At 40.1% G+C, this 22,963-nt stretch overlaps 1 protein-coding gene across 1 annotated transcript in view; it reads left to right on the forward strand.

Moving 5' to 3' along the window:
* COL21A1 (collagen type XXI alpha 1 chain) overlaps positions 1-8,387 on the forward strand; it is a 107,191-nt gene extending 98,804 nt beyond the window's left edge. The window contains exons 27-31 of the mRNA XM_030490800.1: positions 3,407-3,553; positions 3,651-3,705; positions 4,487-4,687; positions 6,160-6,237; positions 6,975-8,387. Of these exons, the coding sequence (XP_030346660.1) occupies positions 3,407-3,553; positions 3,651-3,705; positions 4,487-4,687; positions 6,160-6,237; positions 6,975-7,162 (669 nt within the window). The 3' untranslated portion in view covers positions 7,163-8,387. The remainder of the gene's footprint in view (positions 1-3,406; positions 3,554-3,650; positions 3,706-4,486; positions 4,688-6,159; positions 6,238-6,974) is intronic.
* Positions 8,388-22,963: the final 14,576 nt, after the last annotated feature.

A 22,963-nucleotide genomic window follows, 5' to 3' on the forward strand; every position in this document is an offset into this window, starting at 1 on the left:
ACTTTCGAGATTAGATGAAATAGGGTGTTCCCAGGGTGGGATGGCTGTGCATAAAACACACTCTGTATGTGTGCCAACATGCTGATCCCCAGCACAATCAGCAGGCAGGTCTCAAGGGTATTCAAAGGCCACCCAAAACCTTCAGAACTCTCAATTGCTGTTGCAAATAGGCTGGTGGGGGAACGGGGGGTGTAGGGAAATGCCTCCTTCGTAGGTTGACCCCCTGAGGAGAAAAAAAAAGATATGCAATTGCTAAAATATTTCATTATATACCTCCCAAAGTATAGAGGTGATGGCCAGGCTGGAAGCACAAACTGGACCAGTTTCATGATCAATGAGTCTATTGTATTACAAGTCATTACCATGAAGTACAGTGAAACAAGAACCTTAGCCCAGGCCCCCCAGCTTATAAACACTAAAACAGCAAATAGTGGCTGTAAGTAAGGTACAACGTGCTGAAACTCTGAGATCAAGTGCAACAAGTCTGAGCGCCATATAATCACCATTGTGACGAGTAGTAACAATGAATTCTTATCACAAATATGATTAGATACACTTTGGTCAGATCTGTCGTTATCTCAACCCTTCGTGCCCCACGTTGGGCGCCAAAAAGAACTGTCGTGGTTTGAGCCCAGCCGGTAACTCAGAACCACGCAGCCGCTCGCTCACTCCCCCCACTTCTTCCTCCCCCTGCTCCCGAAGGGATGGGGAGGAGAATGGGAAGAATGTAACTCCCACGGGTTGAGATAAGAGCAGTCCCGCAACTAAGGTATAATACAAAACCACTACTGCTACCACCAATGATAATAACGATAAGGGAAATAACAAGGGGAGAGGATACAATTGCTCACCACCCGCTGACCGATACCCAGCCCGACCGGAGCAGTGATCTGGGCCTTCCGGGTAAACCCCCCCTGGTTTATATACTGGGCATGACATGCTATGGTATGGAATACCCATTTGGCTAGTTTGGGTCAGGTGTCCTGTCTCTGCTTCCTCCCGGCCTCCCCTCCTCCGTGGCAAAGCACGAGACTGAGAAAGTCCTTGGTCGGAGTAAACATTACTTAGCAAGAACTAAAAACATCGGTGTTATCAGCGCTGTTCCCAGGCTGAAAGTTAAAATCCACAGCACTGCACCAGCTACTAAGAAGGAGAAAAATGACTGCTATAGCTGAACCCAGGACACTTGTGTACTATTGAACTAGCCTTTTTAAATATTGGAAATCATGGTAATAATAATTGCTTCTGAAAAATCCTTTTAATAATACTGATTATTATAATAAGTAATAAATAATTCTTACTATACACTAAGGTATAATGATGCCGTAGTATTTACTTATCAGACCTATAAAATGAGTTTATACTTTTATAAAATATGCTGTCTTCTGTTGGACTCTGACTCCTCAAAAAAAAGTTTCTTCACTCTCTAATTCTCAGAACTTACTGAGTTCTTTTCCTTTTTTTCTTCTGTATTTTCTTTGCCAATAGCAAGGGTCAAAAAATAAGGCCACACATGGGATGTGGCTGAGTGTTACAAGACCAAGATATACTGCAGAAAATGTTCCCTCAACAATTTAATTTGCTTTTTGGCAAGTTCTGCAGGCAGTTGTGCTGATGATTCAAGCATTTTGTCCTGGTTTCTTGCCCGTAATGTTTTTCTACAATTGGTGCCACTTTCACAATGTTTCACTTGTTTTTAATGCTTTCTAGGCCCTTTAACATTTAGTCCAAATAAATCAACTTGCAAGTCAGATGTCTTTTATGTAAACATAGTCCATAGCTGTAAAAGTAATTGAAATTAAAAACTTCTAGCTACAAGCACAGCATCATTTTTAGATCCTAGCACATACAGTCTCTAGTATAGCCCTAGGCAGCTGCATGTGCTCCATATGTTTATTTCTGAGCCTTGTTGACCTTGTTAAATGAAAAAAACATTTCTAATTATGTAATAGAAATGAACAAGTACAAATCTACATGGTGTAACTGAGAGTATCGCTTCTATGACTACAACATTCAAATGGACTGTATCCAGGAAATAAAATACAACTACATCCTTGGAAAAAGTCAGTTCCGAATTAGTGTAGAACTTCTGAAATGGGAAGAGGGTATGGATTGCTGTTCGGTTCATGCATACCATCTTACTGGTAGAACATCTTTCCAGCACTACTCTTAGTCATTTGACTGACATCTGTCACATTTTGTATAATTTCTCTTTTTTTTAAGATGAAAAAATACCTGCGTTACTTTAATGGCTGGCTTTCTGCATAAGACCGAGTAATCCAATACTGAATTTGAAGCTTGCTACCCTGTAGCGTGGACAGCCCTGGGCATTGTTACTCATTCAGATCAAGCCAGAAAGCTTTGAATTTTTCTTGATGTAAAGAATTTTGATAAGTACTGTATAGAATGATACAGAATAATATAAATACCATAACTTAAAATTCAGTGTAAGTCTATGGAGACTGCCTGAGTGCTTCTTAAACTTGCGTTATTTGCTCCAATAAGTTTTGTCATATTGCTGCCTTGTTTCCATAATTCCATCTTTGATAGTTAGAAAGGGTGAAAGAAAATTTTGAAGCAACTGTTAATATTATGCAGAAGCTGTGCAAAAATGGAAGGAAAAAGCTCAACAGGGAGCAAACATAGTATGCTAACTTTAATCTTGAGCACGTACCAGATTGCATCGTACTACTGCTTTGTTGGCTTCAGCACAGGAAGGAGTTCCACTTCAACCACTGCAGTAGGTAATTCCATACATAGAAAAAACTTTGCTTTGATGAAGATAATCAAAATATTTTCCAATAGTATTTTAACCTTTACCAGTGAAGCAAATGGTCTACAGTTGCTATCAATCACATGTATATATATAAAAGTACCCTAACTGAAATAAAAACTACTTTTTTCCTTTGTCTTATATGCTGACAATATGGGGTAAAAGTCTTGATTATTACAGTAAGTTTGCCAAGAACTTCAATGATGCCAGAATTTCACTTCTAATTTTCCAGCCTTCTAAGGATGTTAATGTACTGTAACAAATGATCTACTTCTCATGAAAAAGTGAATAAAGCCTTTCCTTCTATATGTTAATAAGGAGGACTATTGTGTTTATATTAATTATTCAGTAAAATGAGTCCTTAAAGTAAAAAAGCAAAAAAAAAAAAGCTAATTTATTTCTAGTTATATTTGGTAAATAATAGTATCAGAAACAGTTATTAAAGAATCTGAAAACTTCAATAAATTTAAGTCAAATAATCTCATCAGTATCAAGTTAATTTTCAGTGACAACTTATATTCATTTCATGAGGATAATCAGTGAAGATTTTCTCAGAATATGTGTGCTTGGTGTTACCTAGCTTCCCAATGGTCTGTGAAGATATGATTGGCTTTTCATTGGTTTCTGTTCTAGAAGGGTGAGAAAGGAGATCCAGGCATTCAAGGCATCAATGGTCAAAAAGGAGAATCTGGTCTCCCGGGTTTGGTTGGACTTCCTGGTCTCAGAGGTCAGCCGGGAGACAGAGGACCCCCGGGACCACCTGGATCAGATGGAAAACCTGTATGTATAGGACCTCAGACTTGTCATTTTGAGTACCTTAAAATCCCCAAACAAATGCATACTCTCTGGTTTTTTAACTGTTCCCTGTTCAATTCAGGCACGAGAATTTTCAGAAGAATTTATTCGACAGGTGTGCTCAGATGTGCTAACAAGTAAGTTCGAAAACCTCTTTACTGTTCTTCTCTTGTTTAAAGCGCTAAAGAAGTTTTCTGATAATTATAATAATTATATATATATAATTATAATAAATATATAGACATTTAGGGCCACAAGGATGATAAGGGGGCTGGAGCATCTCCCATACAAAGACAAGCTAAGAAAATTGGGGCTGTTCAGCCTGGAGAAGAGAAGGCTGCATGGAGACATCATAGCAGCCTTCCAGTATCTGAAGGGGGCCTACAAGGGTGCTGGAGAGGGACTGTTTGTCAGGGACTGTAGTGATAGGACAAGAGGTAATGGGTTCAAACTTAAACAGGAGAGATTTAGGTTAGATATAAGGAAGAGATTCTTTACAGTGAGGGTGGTGAGGCACTGGAATGGGTTGCCCAAGGGAGTTGTGAATGCTCCATCTCTGGCAGTGTTCAAGGCCAGGTTGGACAGGGCCTTGAGCAACCTGGTCTAGTGTGAGGTGTCCCTGCTCATGGCAGAGGGGTTGGAACTAGATGATTTTAAGGTCCTTTCTAACCCTAAGTATTCTATGATTCTGTAAAGATGCTTTCTTGAAAGCAAAATTCATATTGCTGATTTATAGTTTTCCTACAGGTGTGGAAATATATTTCCACACCACAGGTTCCATACTTTACCATCTTGTTGCCTAAAGGTATCATATTCTCTAGAAAGAGGAAACTGTTCTTGTCTTAGTGGCTAGGGGGCAATATTTTTATATCTTATTGTTACAACACCGTAAGCAATTTTTTGCTTGAATTCTCCCAGCCCAGTTGACTGCCATCCTCCAGAGTGGAAGGCTACAAAACTGTAACCACTGTCAATCCCAAAGCACTTCCCAAGGACTTCCAGGGCCACCAGGTCCAAGAGGCCCTGAAGGTCCAAGAGGGTTTCCTGGTTTACCAGGAAATGATGGCATTCCAGGGCTGATGGGCATCCCGGGTCGCCCTGGGGCTCGTGGAACGAGAGGTACTGTGTGCATGTGTCATGGTGTTAATGTTCTTTATGACTTTTTTTTCTGCTTCCAGTTTTGCATGGGGTTAGTGCAGGGTGGACTAAGGGAAGAGCTGGGTTGGTATCACAAAGTATAACTGAGGACATGGTGCAGTGTGAATGTTTCACTGCTTACGAAGAAGGCATGTCAGAAGAAGATAGAATACAAGAATGCAATGAGATAGCTAGTGTTCAGTTCTGCTATAGTCAAACTTTGCTTTGGTCATTTTAGAGAGTTCTTAGTCTCACATAAACGTTTTTAACTTCATTTAGATTATTTCGCATACATCAGGTATTCTTAGATGTGGATTTCAATGTGTTTCCATGTTTTCTGGTTTCTTCCGAATGTCTTTGTTTCTGCTATTTTAAAGAACAGTATTTATTCACTGGCTATTCACTGTCTGCTACCCTGTAGGCTGATTTTTGGCATGCAACAAACTTTATGCTCACTCTGATTTCATGGGGATTTCTCCATTTGTTCTTTTTATTTCATAAGGGTTTTTACTCCTTTCTTCATGCTGTTAAATATTCTGATTTCTTTTTAGGCAAGCTAAGATTTACACTTTCAGGTAACTCATCCATCTGAGCATTCCAGCTGATTTCTGTGATGTATTTGTGGACTTAAAGTAGGCATATATAGTCTGCAACTAGGCCAAGAGACCTGGTGAAGTCCGTAACTTGGTAACTGGTCCCAGCATCACCTGTGTTCCTATGGCACCGAAATAATCTGGAAAGCTGTATGAAATATAGCTAACTAGTAATGTGCCAAGGGTAGGCAGGCAAATAGTTGGTAAATATTTACTTTCTTTGTGACTTATTAACTGTGACCTAGCACATCAAATTAATTTTGGATGTAATAATGGGTTTTCTGTAGTGCTTTTATAATTTCACCTCCAATAGGAGAGTGTGCAGATGTCCTCTGGAGCTGACACTAACAATTCTGGCTATTCTGTTAGAGTTGGGAAAATAGATATCTGCTTCTATGAAGAAACTGAGTTTTTTACTAGTGTAAGAGAGTTTTTGCCCCTCTCAATATTTCTTTGGTGGAGATTTAATTTTGCCATATGTTGTAGAAGATTGTCTATATTCATCATTCTGCAGGAACTGTGGTGAATACCTTACACTTCTTTCATAGAACTTCTTAAAAACTTTGCCAATGGAAAGGCAAGGACAGCAAATTTCTTAACTGCCCATCATCTATTCCCTCAACTCATAGTGGCTGTGTGTTTAACAGGTGCTACGTCAGCTCTTAATTCAGTAGAAATGAGGATAATTTAGAGCCCTGTTATACTGTGCAGATTACAAAGAAATGCTTATTTTACATCCCACTTTTTGCTTTTGAACTATTACATTTTTTATTTAAGAAGTATTATCGAATGCTGACTTCCTAATTCAATAGGTAAAAATATTCTTAGTGTGCAAAGATACATGTGTTTGCTAATTCACAGGACTGCCAGGGAAAAATGGCGCAAAAGGCAATCAAGGAATTGGGGTTCCTGGGATCCAAGGCCCCCCGGGACCTCCAGGTGAGGGATGGTTCAGATGCAGATTCAGTGCATGCTAATAATTAAAAATAAAAAGTGGTTTAGAAAAAATGTTGATATAATTTTTGAAAAAATGTAAATAGTTATTGCACATTGTAATTACCATATATGTTTGGTGGCTAATGTCTGTCTCTTGCATGCATTTTAAATTGTCATAAACCACATTATTTAATATAAGATAGGTCTAGTACAGATTGGTGTCCAAGACTGCTATTTCTTCATAAATGGTCAGCCATTATCCGAAAACTAAGCCCTGATAAAATCATGTGACTTGTAAACATTGCTTAGTGAAGGAAAATGTTCTAACAACAGTGTATTCATGCAAAATGCTAAGTTGAGTGTTTGGAAGAGCTATTAGGGTCTGATCCAAAGCCAGAGAAATGAATAGAAATAGGAGGACTCTGCTTAATGCCATGGTGGTTCCAGATTATATGATGAAGTATAGCAGTGTGCTAAAGTAGATTATATTTCCTTTTAAAAGCTATTTTTATTTAAAGTGTTTTCCATGTGCTTTAAGAAAAAAGATCTTAATACGGTATCATGTTGTTTATATAAATATATAAACAGTTTCTGACAAGAAGTCTCTTTCAGAAAATGAAGTTTTCTTTATCTGCATACTTCACAAAGTGCTGGGGGGTTTTGGGTCCATGTGTGCTCTTGTTTTCATTTTAATATAAATACTGTATAATGTGTTTTTTTATTGCACATGTGTCATTAAGGTCCTGAAGGTCCACCAGGTATGAGTAAGGAAGGACGTCCTGGAGAGCGTGGGCAGCCCGGTAAAGATGGAGATCGTGGCAGTCCAGGAATTCCAGGACCAGTTGGACCCCCTGGAATGTGTGACCCATCACTGTGTTTTAGTGTAATTGTGCGGAGAGATCCATTCAGAAAGGGACCAAATTATTAATTTGTGATACAATAATTTAGAGGAGTAGGTATGGTGCTTGTCTTTTATGGTCTTTCAAGTCTCAGGAAGGTGACCAGCAATAATCCCATAAGGTGGAACAAAAGTACCTCTGACATTGTAAACATTAAAAATTAAGGATCCCAAAGGTTATACATTCCTTTAGAAAAGAAACTCCAGTCATTTTTACAACTTACATCAATTGTGTCTCAAGTGGTTTTAAAGAGATCACCTGTTTTAATAGGAATAAAATTAACTATGATATTTAGTATTTAAGTGTCCTATCATACTCCTGTTACCACTGAAGTCCTTTGCAAAATTGCTGGAGATGCCACTGGGAGCAGGATTAGGCCTTAAATGATATTGGTCAGGTATAAATTACTGTGAAATTTTTCACATGCAGCCAACATAAACAGTATTTGAAAGAATGCGGCTGGCTTTGACTTCATGTGTGTGTGAATCTTATTGGCTTGTGTACATTTCATATGTCATAGCTCCGAGTGTTCTGTGAGCAAAAGCATATATTAGAGTTTTATAAATTAAGATAAATATCTGGACTTATTTTGGAAGTAATATTACCTATTTGCCATGCAACTCTGTTTTAAAACCAAGGTGAAATGCAAGGGTATAACTACTGGTTCAGTAGGGCCAAGTTTTTATTGAACATGGTACTGTCAGCTACAAAAGGTCAAAAAGGTTTCATGTGGGTGATTCAATTTATATGAAAATAGCATTAAAAAATAATAACGCCCCCCCCAACCTGGTATAGCTGGCTTGACAGACATAGAAATTTAAAAATGTTTGCACAACCCAGATGTAATGATTTTGTGTAATGAAGTTATACACCTTTTGCTGTTTCTCCCCAAGGACTGCAGTTGCCAAACTGAAGAAGCAGGTTTACAAGGAGAAAGGTCTAACTGCTGGCTGACTAGCTGCAATATTTGTTATGCTGAATCCTTTTGCATTTTAAACAAGCTATGTGTAATTTTCATTGTATGCTTTGCTAATGAGGTGTATTGCTTGCTTTTACATGAAGAACAAAGGCAGAGTTCCCATGAGAATTTAAAATCTGTTTCTTAAATTAAGGCAGAGTTTTGTATTGAACTTAACCGATGTTTTATAAGTGGCTTTTTCTAATGTGGTGTTTTTCTGTTGTCCTACTATCAGAGATTGGTAATATGCTTGACATTCGAGGTAAAATAAAATTTTATAAAGAACTGGTGATAGTTGGATGAGTGATTGCAAGAGTTGCCTGTGTCCTGTGTCACAGAAAAATGTGATGCCTTGCAGCCCTCCGCCATGCATCTTTCCACCTTGCAGCTGTGATTTTTTTTCCCAGTGTCCTTCTATTTCCTCTGCAGAAAGCACGCTTGAAGCAGCACCTTTCTGCTTTGCTCCTGTGAACAAGCATTGGTTGAATTTGTGGAAGAAAATCTAGAAATCTCTTATTTAGCTGTGTTCAGTCTCACCCTGTTTATTTTTTGGGAGCTGGAAGTGAAACACATTGCTAGGTAAGGGGAGAATCAGGATTCCAACATGTTTGTAGAACTTTTTGAAGCTGTTCACACTGCATGCTAATTTAAATCCACATTTAAGACACCTTTTCCAGTAAGATGTATAGTGTGACTGGCAAGACTGGGAGGCAAGTTTTTGGTTTTTTTTGGTTTTTTTCCTGAAAAGAAGGAGCAAGTCAGGACTGCAGTAAATAAAAATAGAAAACCAAGACTCCTTGCATGTAGAAAATAACAGGTTGTTTTAACTGTTCTAATTCCAAACTAATTCCTGTGTTCTGATCTTGCTTTCTTTTGATCCAGTCTTCCTTAGCATGGGCATGCTTTTTGTGTCAAGGTCACTACAGAAAACAGTATTGTTGATGTAAAAACCTATTCTTGAACCAATCCACTTTTTGCCTATGCCAGTATTTTCCTTTGAATATCTTTCATCTACTGTATTTTTTTATTAATTTTATTGTTCCCTTAATTGGAAACCTGTATCTTCATGGAATCACAGAATCATAGAATACCATTTTGGAAGGGACCTCAGTTATCATCTGGTCCAACCTATTCTGGCAAAACCATGGTCTAGACAAAATGGCCCAGCACCCTGTCCAGCTGAATCTGAAATTAAAAGTGTAAGGGAATCCACCACTTCCCTGGGGAGGTTATTCCAAAGGCTGATTGTTCTCACTGAGAAAAATTTTCCTCTTCTGTCCAACTGGAATCTCCGTAGGAGTAACATGCCCATTACCACTCATCTTTTCCATGTGATTCCTGGTAAAATGGAGTCTTCATCTTCTTTGTCACCACCCTTAAATACTGGAATGTAGTGTGCACGTGATCCTACCTTACAGATCACTTATGAAGATAATGATCAGTGTTGGGCCCACTATTGATCCCTGGGGGACCCCACTAGTGACAGGTTGCCAGTTTGAAAAGGAGCTGGAACCTGTGAGTTAGCCTAGGAACCTGTGATTTAGATTAGTGCTCCTTATAAGATTTTATCAATTCATAATTTAGCTGACTTCTCAATCATTTAATTTTCTGACTTCATTTGGTATAGTGGGATTATAGAGTAAATGTACATGTGTTCGAGACCATATCTTAATTGGATCCTTTAATTGAGCATATGAGTTTTTTTCTCAGGTATTCAACTAATTCTAAAGAGGTTAAGCAAATGGTGTAAACTCGAGTATTATCCGAATAATGATCCACAGGAGAAAGACTCTTATTTACTATTCATGAAAACTACATGAAGTTCTTGTGGGTGTTGATCTGCAATCAGAAGTTGTGAATAAAAAAACCCCACCACTGTGAAACATATCACCATCTGACTACCAGATATTGTCTGGAAACAGTTATGACAAACTCTGTTAACTGACATTTACTTACTCATCTGATGATAAGGCTTTGAAATTGCACTTTGGGCTAATTTTTAAGCAGAGGGCAAGATGCAAAAAGAATTTCTGGACTTATTTTTAGTAGCATCTTAGTGTGCAACCTTGAGTTAAAAAATGTACTGCCTGGTTGGTCTAGTGCCTGTTGGTGTCAGTAGAGGAACTACACTAAATTTTAATATGGCTTCAACTCATAATATCTCTGTGTGTGTGTGTGTTAAATGTATTTAAAATTTACCATTTAACTATGCTCATTGCTTGCTATGGCCTCTTAGATACTGAGGCATGTACTTGGACATAAAGATACAGCATTGCAAACTACTACTGTAGGAACTGAATTTCTTAATGAAAGATTACTAGTGTATGGAGGTCAGCCATTTGCACCTGTGAGAATCATGATCTTAGGGAAGTTTGACGTAAATACATATGGAGTGATGTGTCTCTACATACATATATAGAATTTAGTAAAGACCAGATGTCACAGATGGCTTCCACATGTGAAAGTTTATTTGTTGAATATATATACACGTATATATGGGGTGTGTGTATATATATATACACATATACACATGTATATGTATTGTTCTCAGTTCTTCATTAGTTTACCTGAAAGATTAATAGTCTTCTAATTAAAAAAGAAAAAATTAGATAATAAAATCTAGTTGTCTTGTAAGAACTGAACTATCACAGTCCTGCTACTGCTTCAGAGCCAAGGCGTCAGTGTCAGCTTCAGGTGTAGACGGTATATTTCAAGGTTGGTTGGCCTCTTTGAGGAGGAGCTTAGAACTGTTGGCTGTGCATCTTTCATAACTAGAGAATCTCATTTCTCAGAAAACTCAAGGTGTGTTAAAATGAAATTCCTTATTGGTGCATCTGACTGTCCATTTTTACAATGGGGAAATCATTACTATGTGATTCCTGAGTTTTTCTTAACATGCATCTTCCCCCTCCCAGTATTTATATGTTTTGCATAATGTGCTTTTTGGTAACAAAGATTTCGGTGATGTTCCAGTATATTGTATTATTCTGTCTTATTCTTTCCTTTCTTGGCAAAAGATGCAAGCATTAAATGATGTTTTTTCAGAAATGGTGTCTGGCCACTCAGCTAGCTCTCCAGACAGTACATTGGCAGGTTGGAGGCTCCTTGGTTATCTGCCATGAACTTAAAGAACTATTTAAGTGCTCTGTATTGATTTTCTGACACTTTTTGACAAATTTCCTCTCGTCACTGGTGAAAGTATATAGTATTCTTCCACTTTAGGAAAAGGTAGGTGAGAATTCATCAGAAAATTTAGCCATGTGACTGTTATGGCATCATATGTCCGTATTGCCTGCAAAATCATCTTTCCAATGTTGTAACCTCATAAACTCCAGAGAGTGTTCCATTTATTGTTTTCAATTTTTCCTTTTTTTAAAGCATGAAAAAAAATCATGGTGTCTCTATGACACATTGAGATCACATATTAACTATCATACAAAAAAGGCAATGATGCCTACAAACTGTGCCTCAAAGAAATAACTCTCTTGAGCTGTTGAAAAATACAATGCTAGCTGAGAGATGAAGGGGCAAATAAAAAGCTTTTTTCTAACCGGGGCATGATTCTTCAAGGTATGTGAAGCTCTTACTGATGTGGGAGTGTATGCTATGTTTAATGTAGACAAGAGAGCGCCTGAAAAAAAAATTGTCTTAAGCAGTACAGTAGCCTGGGTAGTAAATGAAGGAGAAGGAAAAGGTCATTCACTTTGTTCCTCCATTCTAATATATATGTTGTGAGTGAACTGTGTTTCTCCCTGTCCTCATAGAAAATTATGAGAAAGTACACTGTGAGTACCCCCCTTGATATGAAGTGACAGACCTCCCAGAAGTGAAAGCTCAAGGCAAATGTGTCAGTGCCAAGCACTAGGGGTCTCTGGCAGCCAGGACCAAAGTTCTGGATGAGAATTCAAGAGATCATAACAACTGTCCCACTCTGATACTATCTAACTCCTGCTCTGGAAATTGACAGGCAAATGCAAGCACTTAGCACTTTTTGTGTTATGGAAGTTTAAAGAGATACTTTTTATATACACAGTAAGTCCTTGAACAATGCCTCTTAGACAAAAACCCCAAACCTAGAACTGAGGAGAAAGAGTCTGACTTTGTGTGTTGTGGTCACACAAATCTTGTACTGAATACCCAAAGCCATCTATGCTGGGGAACTGGGTTAGTTTGCGTTCACAAGGAAGGGGCTTAACTGGCATTCATAAAATCCTCCATGCTTACTTTTCTGCCCCTGCACCAGAGCATCTCTTACACCCAGGAATCCAGCAGCCAGCAGCTTTTTCAAGGGCAGTTCATTCTTACTCAAGCTAAGGGAAACACACAGAGTTCAATATTCATTTACAGTATTCACTGAAACAGATTGCTACAAAACTCTGAATCAAACCTTTTGTCCACATGAGTGTTTGTTGGAATTGCCTGCCATATACCAGCTGAGCTGATACACTGGCAGTTACTGGTGGTACCCAGAAAGTACTGAAAGTAAATAGATATTAAAAGTTACTATCAATCAAGTAACAAGCAGATATAGTAGACAATAAGTAGGAAAACTCATTTGTTTGGTGGATAAACTCAAGCAAGGTGTGCCATGGGAAGGTAACTTTATAAAGCTCACCATAGAAGTAGATCAACATCATATTTCCTCATAATTACATCATTGCCTTGAGGGTGCCTTTGCATTATTTGAATACTGCCAAAAGCTTGAGAAACCGTGGAATAATACTTTGGTGGTAAGTCACTAGTGAATCATTATGATAAATTTTACTGGTTGAGAAGTTGATAGCATAGTCCTGACCACTGTAACATCATTTATTAAAAACTGGATGAAGAGTGAGTACACCAATATTTAATGTGTATATGCTCAATAAGGGAGAGTGATAATGGCTGTGAATGTTCTGATGACTCCTAGTGGGAGACTGTAGCTCCCGTCAGTCATGAGCTGGAGCCCTTACTGAGCCTGCATGTGATAAGAATTGTGAAAGAATAATTCCCAGCAGAGTTGGGGATGTTGCTGCTGGATATAATGCAGCTGAACTAAGTTCCCAGCTATATTGGAAAAAGGGTGAAAGCAGTAAAGTGGAAAATAGGTATTAGAACTAAGTGTTTTGGAATGTTAAAAGTTTCTGACAATGAAGAATGGCTCTGTGACAAGACTACATGTGGAGAATTTTGATGCATATTTGGCTTATGACAAGTTTGCCTTCAATAAGTGTTCCATTTGTGGAAGAGTTAGTTTTCAACGGAGTTGATAGCAAACTAGTTGGCCTTACAGATCAATTGAGAAAATGGATAACAGCTAATAAATGGTGGCTATCTTTCTGGCTGTGAAATTAAAAACATTTCCCACGCAATTCTATACTTAGGTTCTACAGCTTTTAAACAAATCTTTAGGAATGTAGTCCTAAAATGCTGTCATTTCTGGTAATGCAGATGCCTTTCATAGAATGTGGATTATCTGAGACATAATGGAGTAGTTCCTTTTCTCATCCTCAAATGAAAAAGGCACTATATCAAGATACTCAGAAAGAGAGTTTATTACCATGGGAATAATAGATAACCTGAGCCCAGGTTAGAGAACAATAAGGTCAAACTCAGTAGTTAATTCTAATAGTGAAATGCCTGTGAAGGAGAAACTTCCATTAGGTCTGAAGAGTGCTCTGTTATATATCAATGAAGATGATATGAACCTTTATTCCTTGCAACATTATGCAATGAATACATTAATGGTATTATGTACCACTGACTTCAAGGAAGTCAAGCAGAAAAATCTTAACTTCAGCTCTAAATTCTCCAGAGTTGAGAAGAACTTTTTCTCAGCGTTACAGCCATTTCTCATATTTACTCAATCTGTTGCGCCCATATGCCAAGTAGAGAAATACTGTGGTTGGAAGAAGTGAAATTTCAGTTCCCAGTAAAAATATTTGGATTCTGCAGAGCTTTATATATACATAACAAAATGTTCCGCCATCTAAATCCATAAAACAAATGTTTAAACAAATTGTCATCTGTTAAAGTGCCCTGAGAGCCCTGGGCACTGGGTGTTGACAAATGGAAATTAATTTTTATAGCAAGTATACTAATGGGAATTCTTTTACTGTTATGGGAGGTGTTCCAATGTATTCCTGATGCTCAGCAACTTGTTTGCCATGCTGGATCATCAAAAGACACATGCTTGTGCACTTTGGCATGTTGATTTCAGACCTCATCTGCTCATTTTCCTTGTGCACGTACTTTTTACGCTTTCCCTCTTCCCCTGTTCTTCAGGGTCTTTCTGGAATCACTTGCCCCAAGACTGTGGGAGAAATTCCAAGTTAAATGAAGGATTTCTCTACTTTCATATCTGCATTACAAGTGAGGTCAGTATATCTCTTCTCTGTCAGTCTTAACTTCTGTTCTGCAGTTCTTGTGTGTGTAGAGTGCACCAGCCTGGCCTCCAGGAGATGTTTCACATCTTTTTAGGTTCAGAAGGCCATCCACTCCATGACTCACCTGGGGCTCAATTCACTTGCCCGCATGCAATGTCCACATGTAAGTGGTATATGGTTGGCTTGCAGATAACTGAGTCTTGGCCAGTGTGCAGCTTGTGCAAGAGGCTGGAATGAGGTCTTCTCACATATCTGATAGCTCAGTAAAAGCCCACAAAAATTACTTCCTTATTTTCATTATTGCTCATCCTTCAGATCACTGAATTGATGGAGCACATCTGCACATGCAAGTGGACGAGTAAACTCCTTGGGGCTAATAGTCCTGGAGGTATATTCAAGGCTTCAAACTAGACATGTGAAAGTGCTTTCATTATTTGTGGCCATCTAAAGAGCAGAATAAATACTGCCAAGAGCTGTATGTAAGAAGCAATGTTTATAACAGCTTTGACAAACTTGCAAACTTCTCTGCTGTGATAAAATTAACATGTGGTTTTCACTAACAAATTATATTCTACTCATGTAGAGGCCTTTCTTTATATGGAAATGCTTAGTTACAGATATAGCTGAGACATCACGTTTTGCATTAAAAGATATTTTTCTTTTAAAATACCGATTTAGATGGTGCAGCTGAGTCCCAGGCCCTTTTTTGCAGAAAACAAACAAACAAACCAGCAAACCACCAACCAACAAAGCTAAACCCTGAACTTCTGGTGAACATAGAGATTATTCAGATCAACAACAAAAAAACCCCACCAACTACTTCTGGAATAGAAAGAAACATTTCCAAATGCTTCCATTTTTTACAGATATAATAATTGTGATCTAGAACATGAGAAGCTGATCTCATATACTTGTATAACTGTTAATGAAAACTTTTACTGTTCTTTTTGTTTGTTTGTTGTTTGTTTGTTTTGGTTTTTTTTTTTTTTCAAATTTTGCTCTGAAACAACAACTAGGACAAAATTATTCAAACTTTTCAGAGGAAACAGCAGTAACTGTCATATTCTTAGTGAACCAAATCACATGGTGCTCAGTAACAGGATTTCAGTGCTGAAAAAACCAGCTACAGATTCATCCGACTTCAGTGGGCTCCAGACAAGGTTTCTGAAACAAGTATTGGAATTGAAAAATAAAATTCCAGTACTTGAAGAATACAAAAAGACAATTAATTTTAGGAATTAGTCCACCTTTAACCACCTTTTACTTCTTACTGTATTTGCATACTAATTTTTAAAGAAAGCTAAACACCCTGTATGATAGAATGGAGAATCAAAAAGGTTAGAAACAGTGAGTTGGAAATACATTGTCTGCCTAGAAGCAGTGTTTTTGTGAAGAATTTTGTTCATAAAATACTGGCATCTGCCTTTAACAAGTTACTTGAAACGAAAGGAGTGACTTTGCCTTAATGCAACATTTCTACAACAAAGGAAACCATCCCAATGCAGCTATTAGTACTATAATGCTATCTTTCTTACTTTCTCACTCTGCCTTATGCTTAATGTTGCAGGCCAGTAGTCACAGGAAAAAAATGGGATGGGTAAGAAAAAATGTCATTAGTGATTTAGGTGCCTGAAGGAGCTGCAAAATTGTTTGATCACATTCCTAGATAAAGCTGGGAACAGCTTTCTAATGAGCAATGTTCCATGTAATATAGAGGCAAGTTCTTTCCCCTTCTTCCAGCAGTGGTCATGACTTATCTGATTGTGGGAGAAATTCCTTTGTGATATAAACCACAATATTCTATTTAAAACTATGTTCAGACAAAATAGAATTCAAGAGACTTTGGTACCTTGAGAAGCACTTCTACGTGTTGCCTGAAAACGCTGTTTGGTGAGGTGGACCTCATCTCTGTCTCCTTTTTATTGTGATCAAGGCAGTGAATGAACTTCAGCTCTATTAAAATTTCACCTTCCTGTGAATATTCAGTGAGTTATGTACTTTGCCATGAAATGGGCTTCTCAAACTGTTTAAGATGATTGAAGTTCAGTCCTGCATGGAAGTTCAAGACAGTAACTTGTGTTTGTACTTTATCTAAATGTTCATTTCACCCAGAAAACAGATGCAGCTCATTAATTTAATTAAATTAAATTTAATTTAATTAAACACCCGTAGTATGGGGAACAAGCAAGAGGAGTTAGAGGTGTGTGCAAGGCTATAGGGATATGGTGTCATTGGTATCACAGAAACATGGTGGGATGGCTCCTATGACTGGAGTGTTGGAATGGAAGGTTACAGGCTTTTTAGAAAAGACAGGCCAGGCAGACGGGGACGGGGCATTGCTATTTATGTCAGTGATAGGCTGGAGAGTATGGAACTCTGTCTGGGGACGGGTGATGAGGTAACAGAGTGTTTGTGAGTCAGGATCAAAGGGAAAACAGCAATGGGGGACATTACGGTGGGGATCTGTTACAGGCCGCCTGATCAAGAGGACTCTGTGGATGAAGCGTTCTACAGGCAGATAGGAGCAGCCTCACGCTCGCAGGCCCTTGTCCTCATGGGGGACTTCAACCACCCTGGCATCTGTTGGAGGGACAGTACGGCCCAGCAGAAGCAATCCAGGAGGTTCCTCGATTGTGTGGAAGACAACATCCTTTTGCAAGCAATAGAGGAGCCGACAAGGAGAGGTGCCATGCTTGACCCGTGCTCACCAACAGGGAGGGACTGGTTGGAAATGTGACGCTCCAGGGCAGCCTTGGCTCTAGTGATCACGAGATGATTGAGTTTGAGATCCTCAGGACAGTGAGAAGAGCATGCAGCAAGCTCACTGCCCTGGACTTCAAGAGAGCAGACTTTGGCCTCTTCAGGAACCTGCTTAGTAAGGTTCCATGGGATATAGTACTAGAAGGCAGGGAGGCCCAAGACTGCTGGTCGATATTCAAGGATCACCTGCTACGTGCTCAAGAGTGTTGCATCCCGACTAGAAGAAAGTGCAGCAGGAGGGCCAGGAGACCTCCATGGATGGACAAGGAGCTGCTGAGGAAACTTAAAGGGAGAAAAGAAGCTTATAGAAGGTGGAAGCAAGGATAGGCGGCCTGGGAAGAATATAGGAGCATTGCCCGGGAAGCTAGGGACCAGGTTAGGAAAGCTAAGGCCCAGCTACAATTAAGTTTGGCAAGGGATGTGAAAGATAACAGGAAAGGATTCTACAGGTACATAGCAAATAAAAGACAGACTAGGGACAACGTGGGCCCTCTCCGGAAGCTATCGAGAGAACTGGCTACCATGGATTTGGAGAAGTCTGAGGTTCTTAATGACTTCTTTGCCTCAGTCTTCACCAGCAAATGCTCTGACCACACCACAAAAGTCTTGGAAAGCAAATGCAGGGACTGTGAGAATGAAGACCTTAGGCCCACTGTAGGAGAGCATCAGGTTCGAGACCATCTTAAGAACCCGAACGTGCACAAGTCCATGGGACCTGATGAAATCCATCCACGGGTCCTGAAGGAGCTGGCGAATGAAGTTGCTAAGCCACTGTCCATCACATCTGAAAAATCGTGGCAGTCAGGTGAAGTTCCTGATGACTGGAAGAAGGGTAATATAACCTCCATTTTCAAGAAGGGGAAGGTGGAAGACCTGGGGAACTACAGACCAGTCAGTCTCACCTCTGTGCCTGGTAAAATCTTGGAACAGTTTCTTCTGGAAAGCATGCTAAGGCACATGAAAAACAATGAGGTGGTTGGTGACAGCCAGCATGGTTTCACTAAGGGGAAATCCTGCCTGACCAATTTGATGGTCTTCTATGATGGAGCCACAGAACTGATGGGCAGGGGCAGAGCAGTTGACGTCATCTACCTGGACTTGTGCAAAGCGTTCGACACTGTCCAGCACGACATCCTTGTCTCTAAATTGGAGAGACATCAATTTGATAGATGGACCACTCGGTGGATAAAGAACTGGCTCGATGGCCGCACGCAAAGAGTTGTGGTAAATGGCTCGAGGTCCAGTTGGAAACCTGTAACGAGTGGTGTCCCTCAGGGATTGGTGTTGGGACCGGTCCTGTTCAACATCTTTGTCAGCGACATGGACAGTGGGATTGAGTGCGCCCTCAGCAAGTTTGCTGACAACACCAAGCTGTGTGATTCGGTTGATACACTGGAGGGAAGGGATGCCATCCAGAGGGACCTTGACATGCTTGTGAGGTGGGCTGATGCCAACCTTATGAAGTTGAACCAAGCCAAGTGTAAGGTCCTACACCTGGGTCGGGGCAATCCCAGGCACTGCTACAGGTTGGGTGGAGAAGAGATTCAGAGCAGCCCTGCAGAGAAGGACTTGGGGGTGTTGGTTGAAGAGAAGCTTAACGTGAGCCAGCAGTGTGCGCTCGCAGCCCAGAAAGCCAACCGTATCCTGGGCTGCATCAAAAGAAGTGTGACCAGCAGGTCAAAGGAGGTGATCCTGCCCCTCTACTCTGCTCTTGTGAGACCTCACTTGGAGTACTGCGTACAGTTCTGGTGTCCTCAACATAAAAAGGACATGGAGCTGTTGGAGTGAGTCCAGAGGAGGGCCACGAGGATGATAAGAGGGCTGGAGCACCTCCCATATGAAGACAGGCTGAGAGAGTTGGGGCTGTTCAGCCTGGAGAAGAGAAGGCTGTGTGGAGACCTCATAGCAGCCTTCCAGTATCTGAAGGGGGCCTATAAGGATGCTTGGGAGGGACTCTTCCTTAGGGACTGTAGTAGTAGGACAAGGGGTAATGGCTTCAAACTTTAACAGGGGAAGTTTAGATTAGATATAAGGAAGAAGTTCTTTACAGTGAGGGTGGTGAAGCACTGGAATGGGTTGCCCAGGGAGGCTGGGGATGTTCCATCCCTGGCAGTGTTCAAGGCCAGGTTGGACAGGGCCTTGGGCCACATGGTTTAGTGCGAGGTGTCCCTGCCCATGGCAGGAGGTTGGAACTAGGTGATCTTGAGGTCCTTTCCAACCCTTACTATTCTATGATTCTATGATTCTAATTGAATGTGCAAACATTTCTGAGCAGTTCAGAAATGTTCATTCAACTCAAAAAAGTATATCCAGTTCTAATATGCATGGTTAAGTTCCCTCTGCAATATCTTCCTCATTTGAAAGCTCATTTAACATAAAATGGCACCCAAATCAATACACATGATGTTATGTTGGCTGTAAGACAGTAGCAACTTAGCATTCCAAGTTGTTTAGGACTGAATGTATACTTTCATTGTAAAAAATAACGCAGAATTTGCAGAGGAAAAGCATATACTAAAAGCTGTCCTGGAACAGCAGACCTTCAAGTGTTCCCAGAGTTACAGCTGAAGGAATACTGCAGGCATGGTTCCCCTGTTCCTCATTAGAACAAGTGTCTGTCCAGTAAGGAAAGGGTAAATTCCAGATCTGAAGGGATATTTGCCTTTCTAGATGAAATTAATATGCTGGTTTTCTAACATTTTTCTTCAAATTAGGGGAGGATACAAATCAATAACCAAATATTTGCTACTTCTTTGGAATATGAATTAATCTTCTCATACTATGAGTAAATGTATGAGCCTGAGTCCCTGACTAATGAATCGGATGGTATAACTAAAAGAAAGCATGGGTTAGGTTTAATTTGGAAGAAAGATTTCTTCCACACTGACTGAAGACAAGTCTTGAAGTTCCCCTCATCATGACACTGAGCAGTCAGGAAAGCAGCTCATGCAGGAAGTGAAAAATCTCTGAGCTCACTGCCCATGCCACTCTGAGAGTGTGTATAATCACTCAGGGAGATGACATGAATGGGGTTTAAGGGCTGGAATTCAGCCAGATGCAGGATAGCCAGTGGCCTCTAGAGGCTGGCTTCAGAGCCAGTACCTGGATTTCCTGAACTAATAAATAGCTGTCGAGAGTGAGCTGAGAGGGAAAGTTTTAGGAAGGGATCAGCCTTGGATTCTGCCCTGGAGGCATCTCTCTGTGTGGAGGATGGGAGCAAAGCATCCATCCGGTTAACCACATCTAACCAGAGATTAGATAGATAGATAGATAGATAACCGGAGGGAGAGAATAGGTGTACAGCCCAGACTATGGGGCACCTACCCAGAAGTTGTATACGGGAAAGTAGAAATCCTACTCCCGCTCCCAGAGAAGTTTACATATGTTTGAATGTCCCTTGCCTACAGAAGCAGGTTTTGAAAAGAGAAGTGACTGTAGTACTTGCAGTTAAATGTCTTAAAAGTCAGAGCACTGTGCTGTGTTCCTTCGCTGATGCAGATGTTAACAGAGTGGCATGAGTTAGCCAGCACTAACTCGTGGATAGTCTTTAAGCTGGTGTCTTCAAGCCAAGAGGTTCAAAACTCCTTCCTGATTTCCAGATGTTTCCCCTAGTGCCTGGGCCATGATGAGTGCTGCTGTAGACCTCTTGCAGATGGGCTGCCACGCTTTGACGGAGATTGTGAGTAGCAGACCTGGTTGTAGTGGGGATCCTGGGCTAAGGGTTGGGGAAGGATTTCTGCAGAGGACAACCTAGCCCAGGAATCCTACCTGGCTGAGAAATAAGCAATGTGCTGATTATCTACTTTGTTGATGTCAGAGGGCTCCTGACCTATCCTCTGCCACCACTGCGTTCTGGAGCCTGATGAGTCCTTAGGTCGAGCCTGCTGTCTTTATACCCCCTCCCGCACAACCAGAATTGCAACTGACAGCACATGCAGTCAAGGTGGGGAGGGAAGGGAGTTTCTGTCCCCCTCCCGGGGCAGAGTGGGGAGCTCTGAGAGCATGGTACTCTCCTCAGGGGCACCTGAGATGTTTGGAGGTAGCTGGGCCAGGTGCAGACCCCACAGTGGGGCCAGCAAAGCTGTTTTGTGCCAAAACCACCTTCTTGTGCCCACACGTGGATGGTGAAGATAGGGCTTGAATTTGGGCGTCAGATCAACTTCACATCTCCTTTTAAGAGGCAGTGTCACTGCTGTCTAAATGCTTGGGTAACTTCAAAGGAGAAGGTGCAGCAGCACGGAGGCTGGGCTGCTCTCTGCGTGGGCTGGCTAAAGGGGATTTCAGGATTGCAGGTTTTGTCTGAAACATTCAATTAGTTGTTTTGTGGGTTTGGCCAGTTCCAGTCCTGGTCCTGTTCCCAAATGAGCTAAATTGTTCTATACATAAAAGACAAAAATCTTCACCCTGCGGCTTATAATTGTCCTCCTACAATTCCATCCTGAAGGATTATTAAATTGTTTCCTTTGGTTCACAACCTGGTATGTTCTTTCATTCCTGAAAAATCAAACACAGCTTTTGGAGAAAAAAGATACAAAAGAAAAGAGGGGGAGGAGGAAGCCAACAAAGCAGATAAACCCATTACAATCAAACAAATAAAATGCATATGTGTATACAAATGGGAGATATTAAAAAAAGCAGTCAGAAGGCCCAAAGCCTTATTCTTGGCTTCAGCCAAAATTTTTGTTAAATAACACAAAGCAAAAAACTAGCTCAGAAATTGCAGAGATAAATAATTATTACTTATTATTTGAGAGACAGAATCTACATGAAATGAAAACCAGTTGGGTTTAGTAGTTGGAGTGTGTTGCTACTTCCACCTCACCCCCCTCTTTTTTTTTTGCCTTCTTTTTTTGGCAAAACAAGAGATGTATGACAATGAAAGGCATTATTTCTGTGATGGAAACTGCAAAGAGTGGTTTTACTTGTGTCTGATTTCTCACTCAGCTGTTTCGTTCGCTCGTGCAGCCCCCAAATCTTCTCCAAACTGGATACGGTTTCCTCACTGAACTTCTAAAATCAGTGTGTTAAACTGCTCAACTTTTCCATACTCTTCATGATTTTGTAGAGCACTACCACATCCTTCCTCAAATATCTCTTTTTCAGGTCCTAAACTACTTAGTGGTCTTTTGTACAGTAGTTTTTTTACATATCATCCTCATTGCTTCCTTCCCTGAGCTTTTCCTAGTTGTATGGTATCCTAAAAGGCATGATGTCATGGCATGATGCATGTTTTGTTTTCTATATTATATATACTGTTTTCTTGTGTGTTTTCTTCTCTTATTTTAGTAATTCCAGATCATATTTGACTTTCAGCTGTGGCTGAGCTTTGAGTTAATGTTTTCACAGATATATTCCAAGTAACTGAGGTCTTTGAGAAGAAGAAATTCAGACACCCCTTTCTGTATCTGGACTCAGTTGTTTTTTTTTTCCTCTCTACATACATAGTTTCTCACTCTTTGGAAAATGGTTTTCATCTTCAGGCAGCTTAATTGAATGGTAACTGTTTCTAGTGAAAACGTTTTATTGCTCTAGTCAGCCAGTTTTGGGTTTGATGATCCTGAGTACATCTGTGTCATCTGTGAACTTGGCAACATTTGTAAACTCATTATTTATTCCATTTTCCACATAACTTCTGAAAATGTGGAGCAGCAAGAAAGGCCTGAGAGCAGATTCTTCCTATCTTAGTGTATTTATCTATTTCTGTTTAGATTTCTCTCTTTTAATCAATTGCTGATCTATTAGAAGAG

This window comes from Strigops habroptila, chromosome 6, assembly GCF_004027225.2.
Source record: "Strigops habroptila isolate Jane chromosome 6, bStrHab1.2.pri, whole genome shotgun sequence".
Lineage (NCBI taxonomy): Eukaryota > Metazoa > Chordata > Aves > Psittaciformes > Psittacidae > Strigops > Strigops habroptila.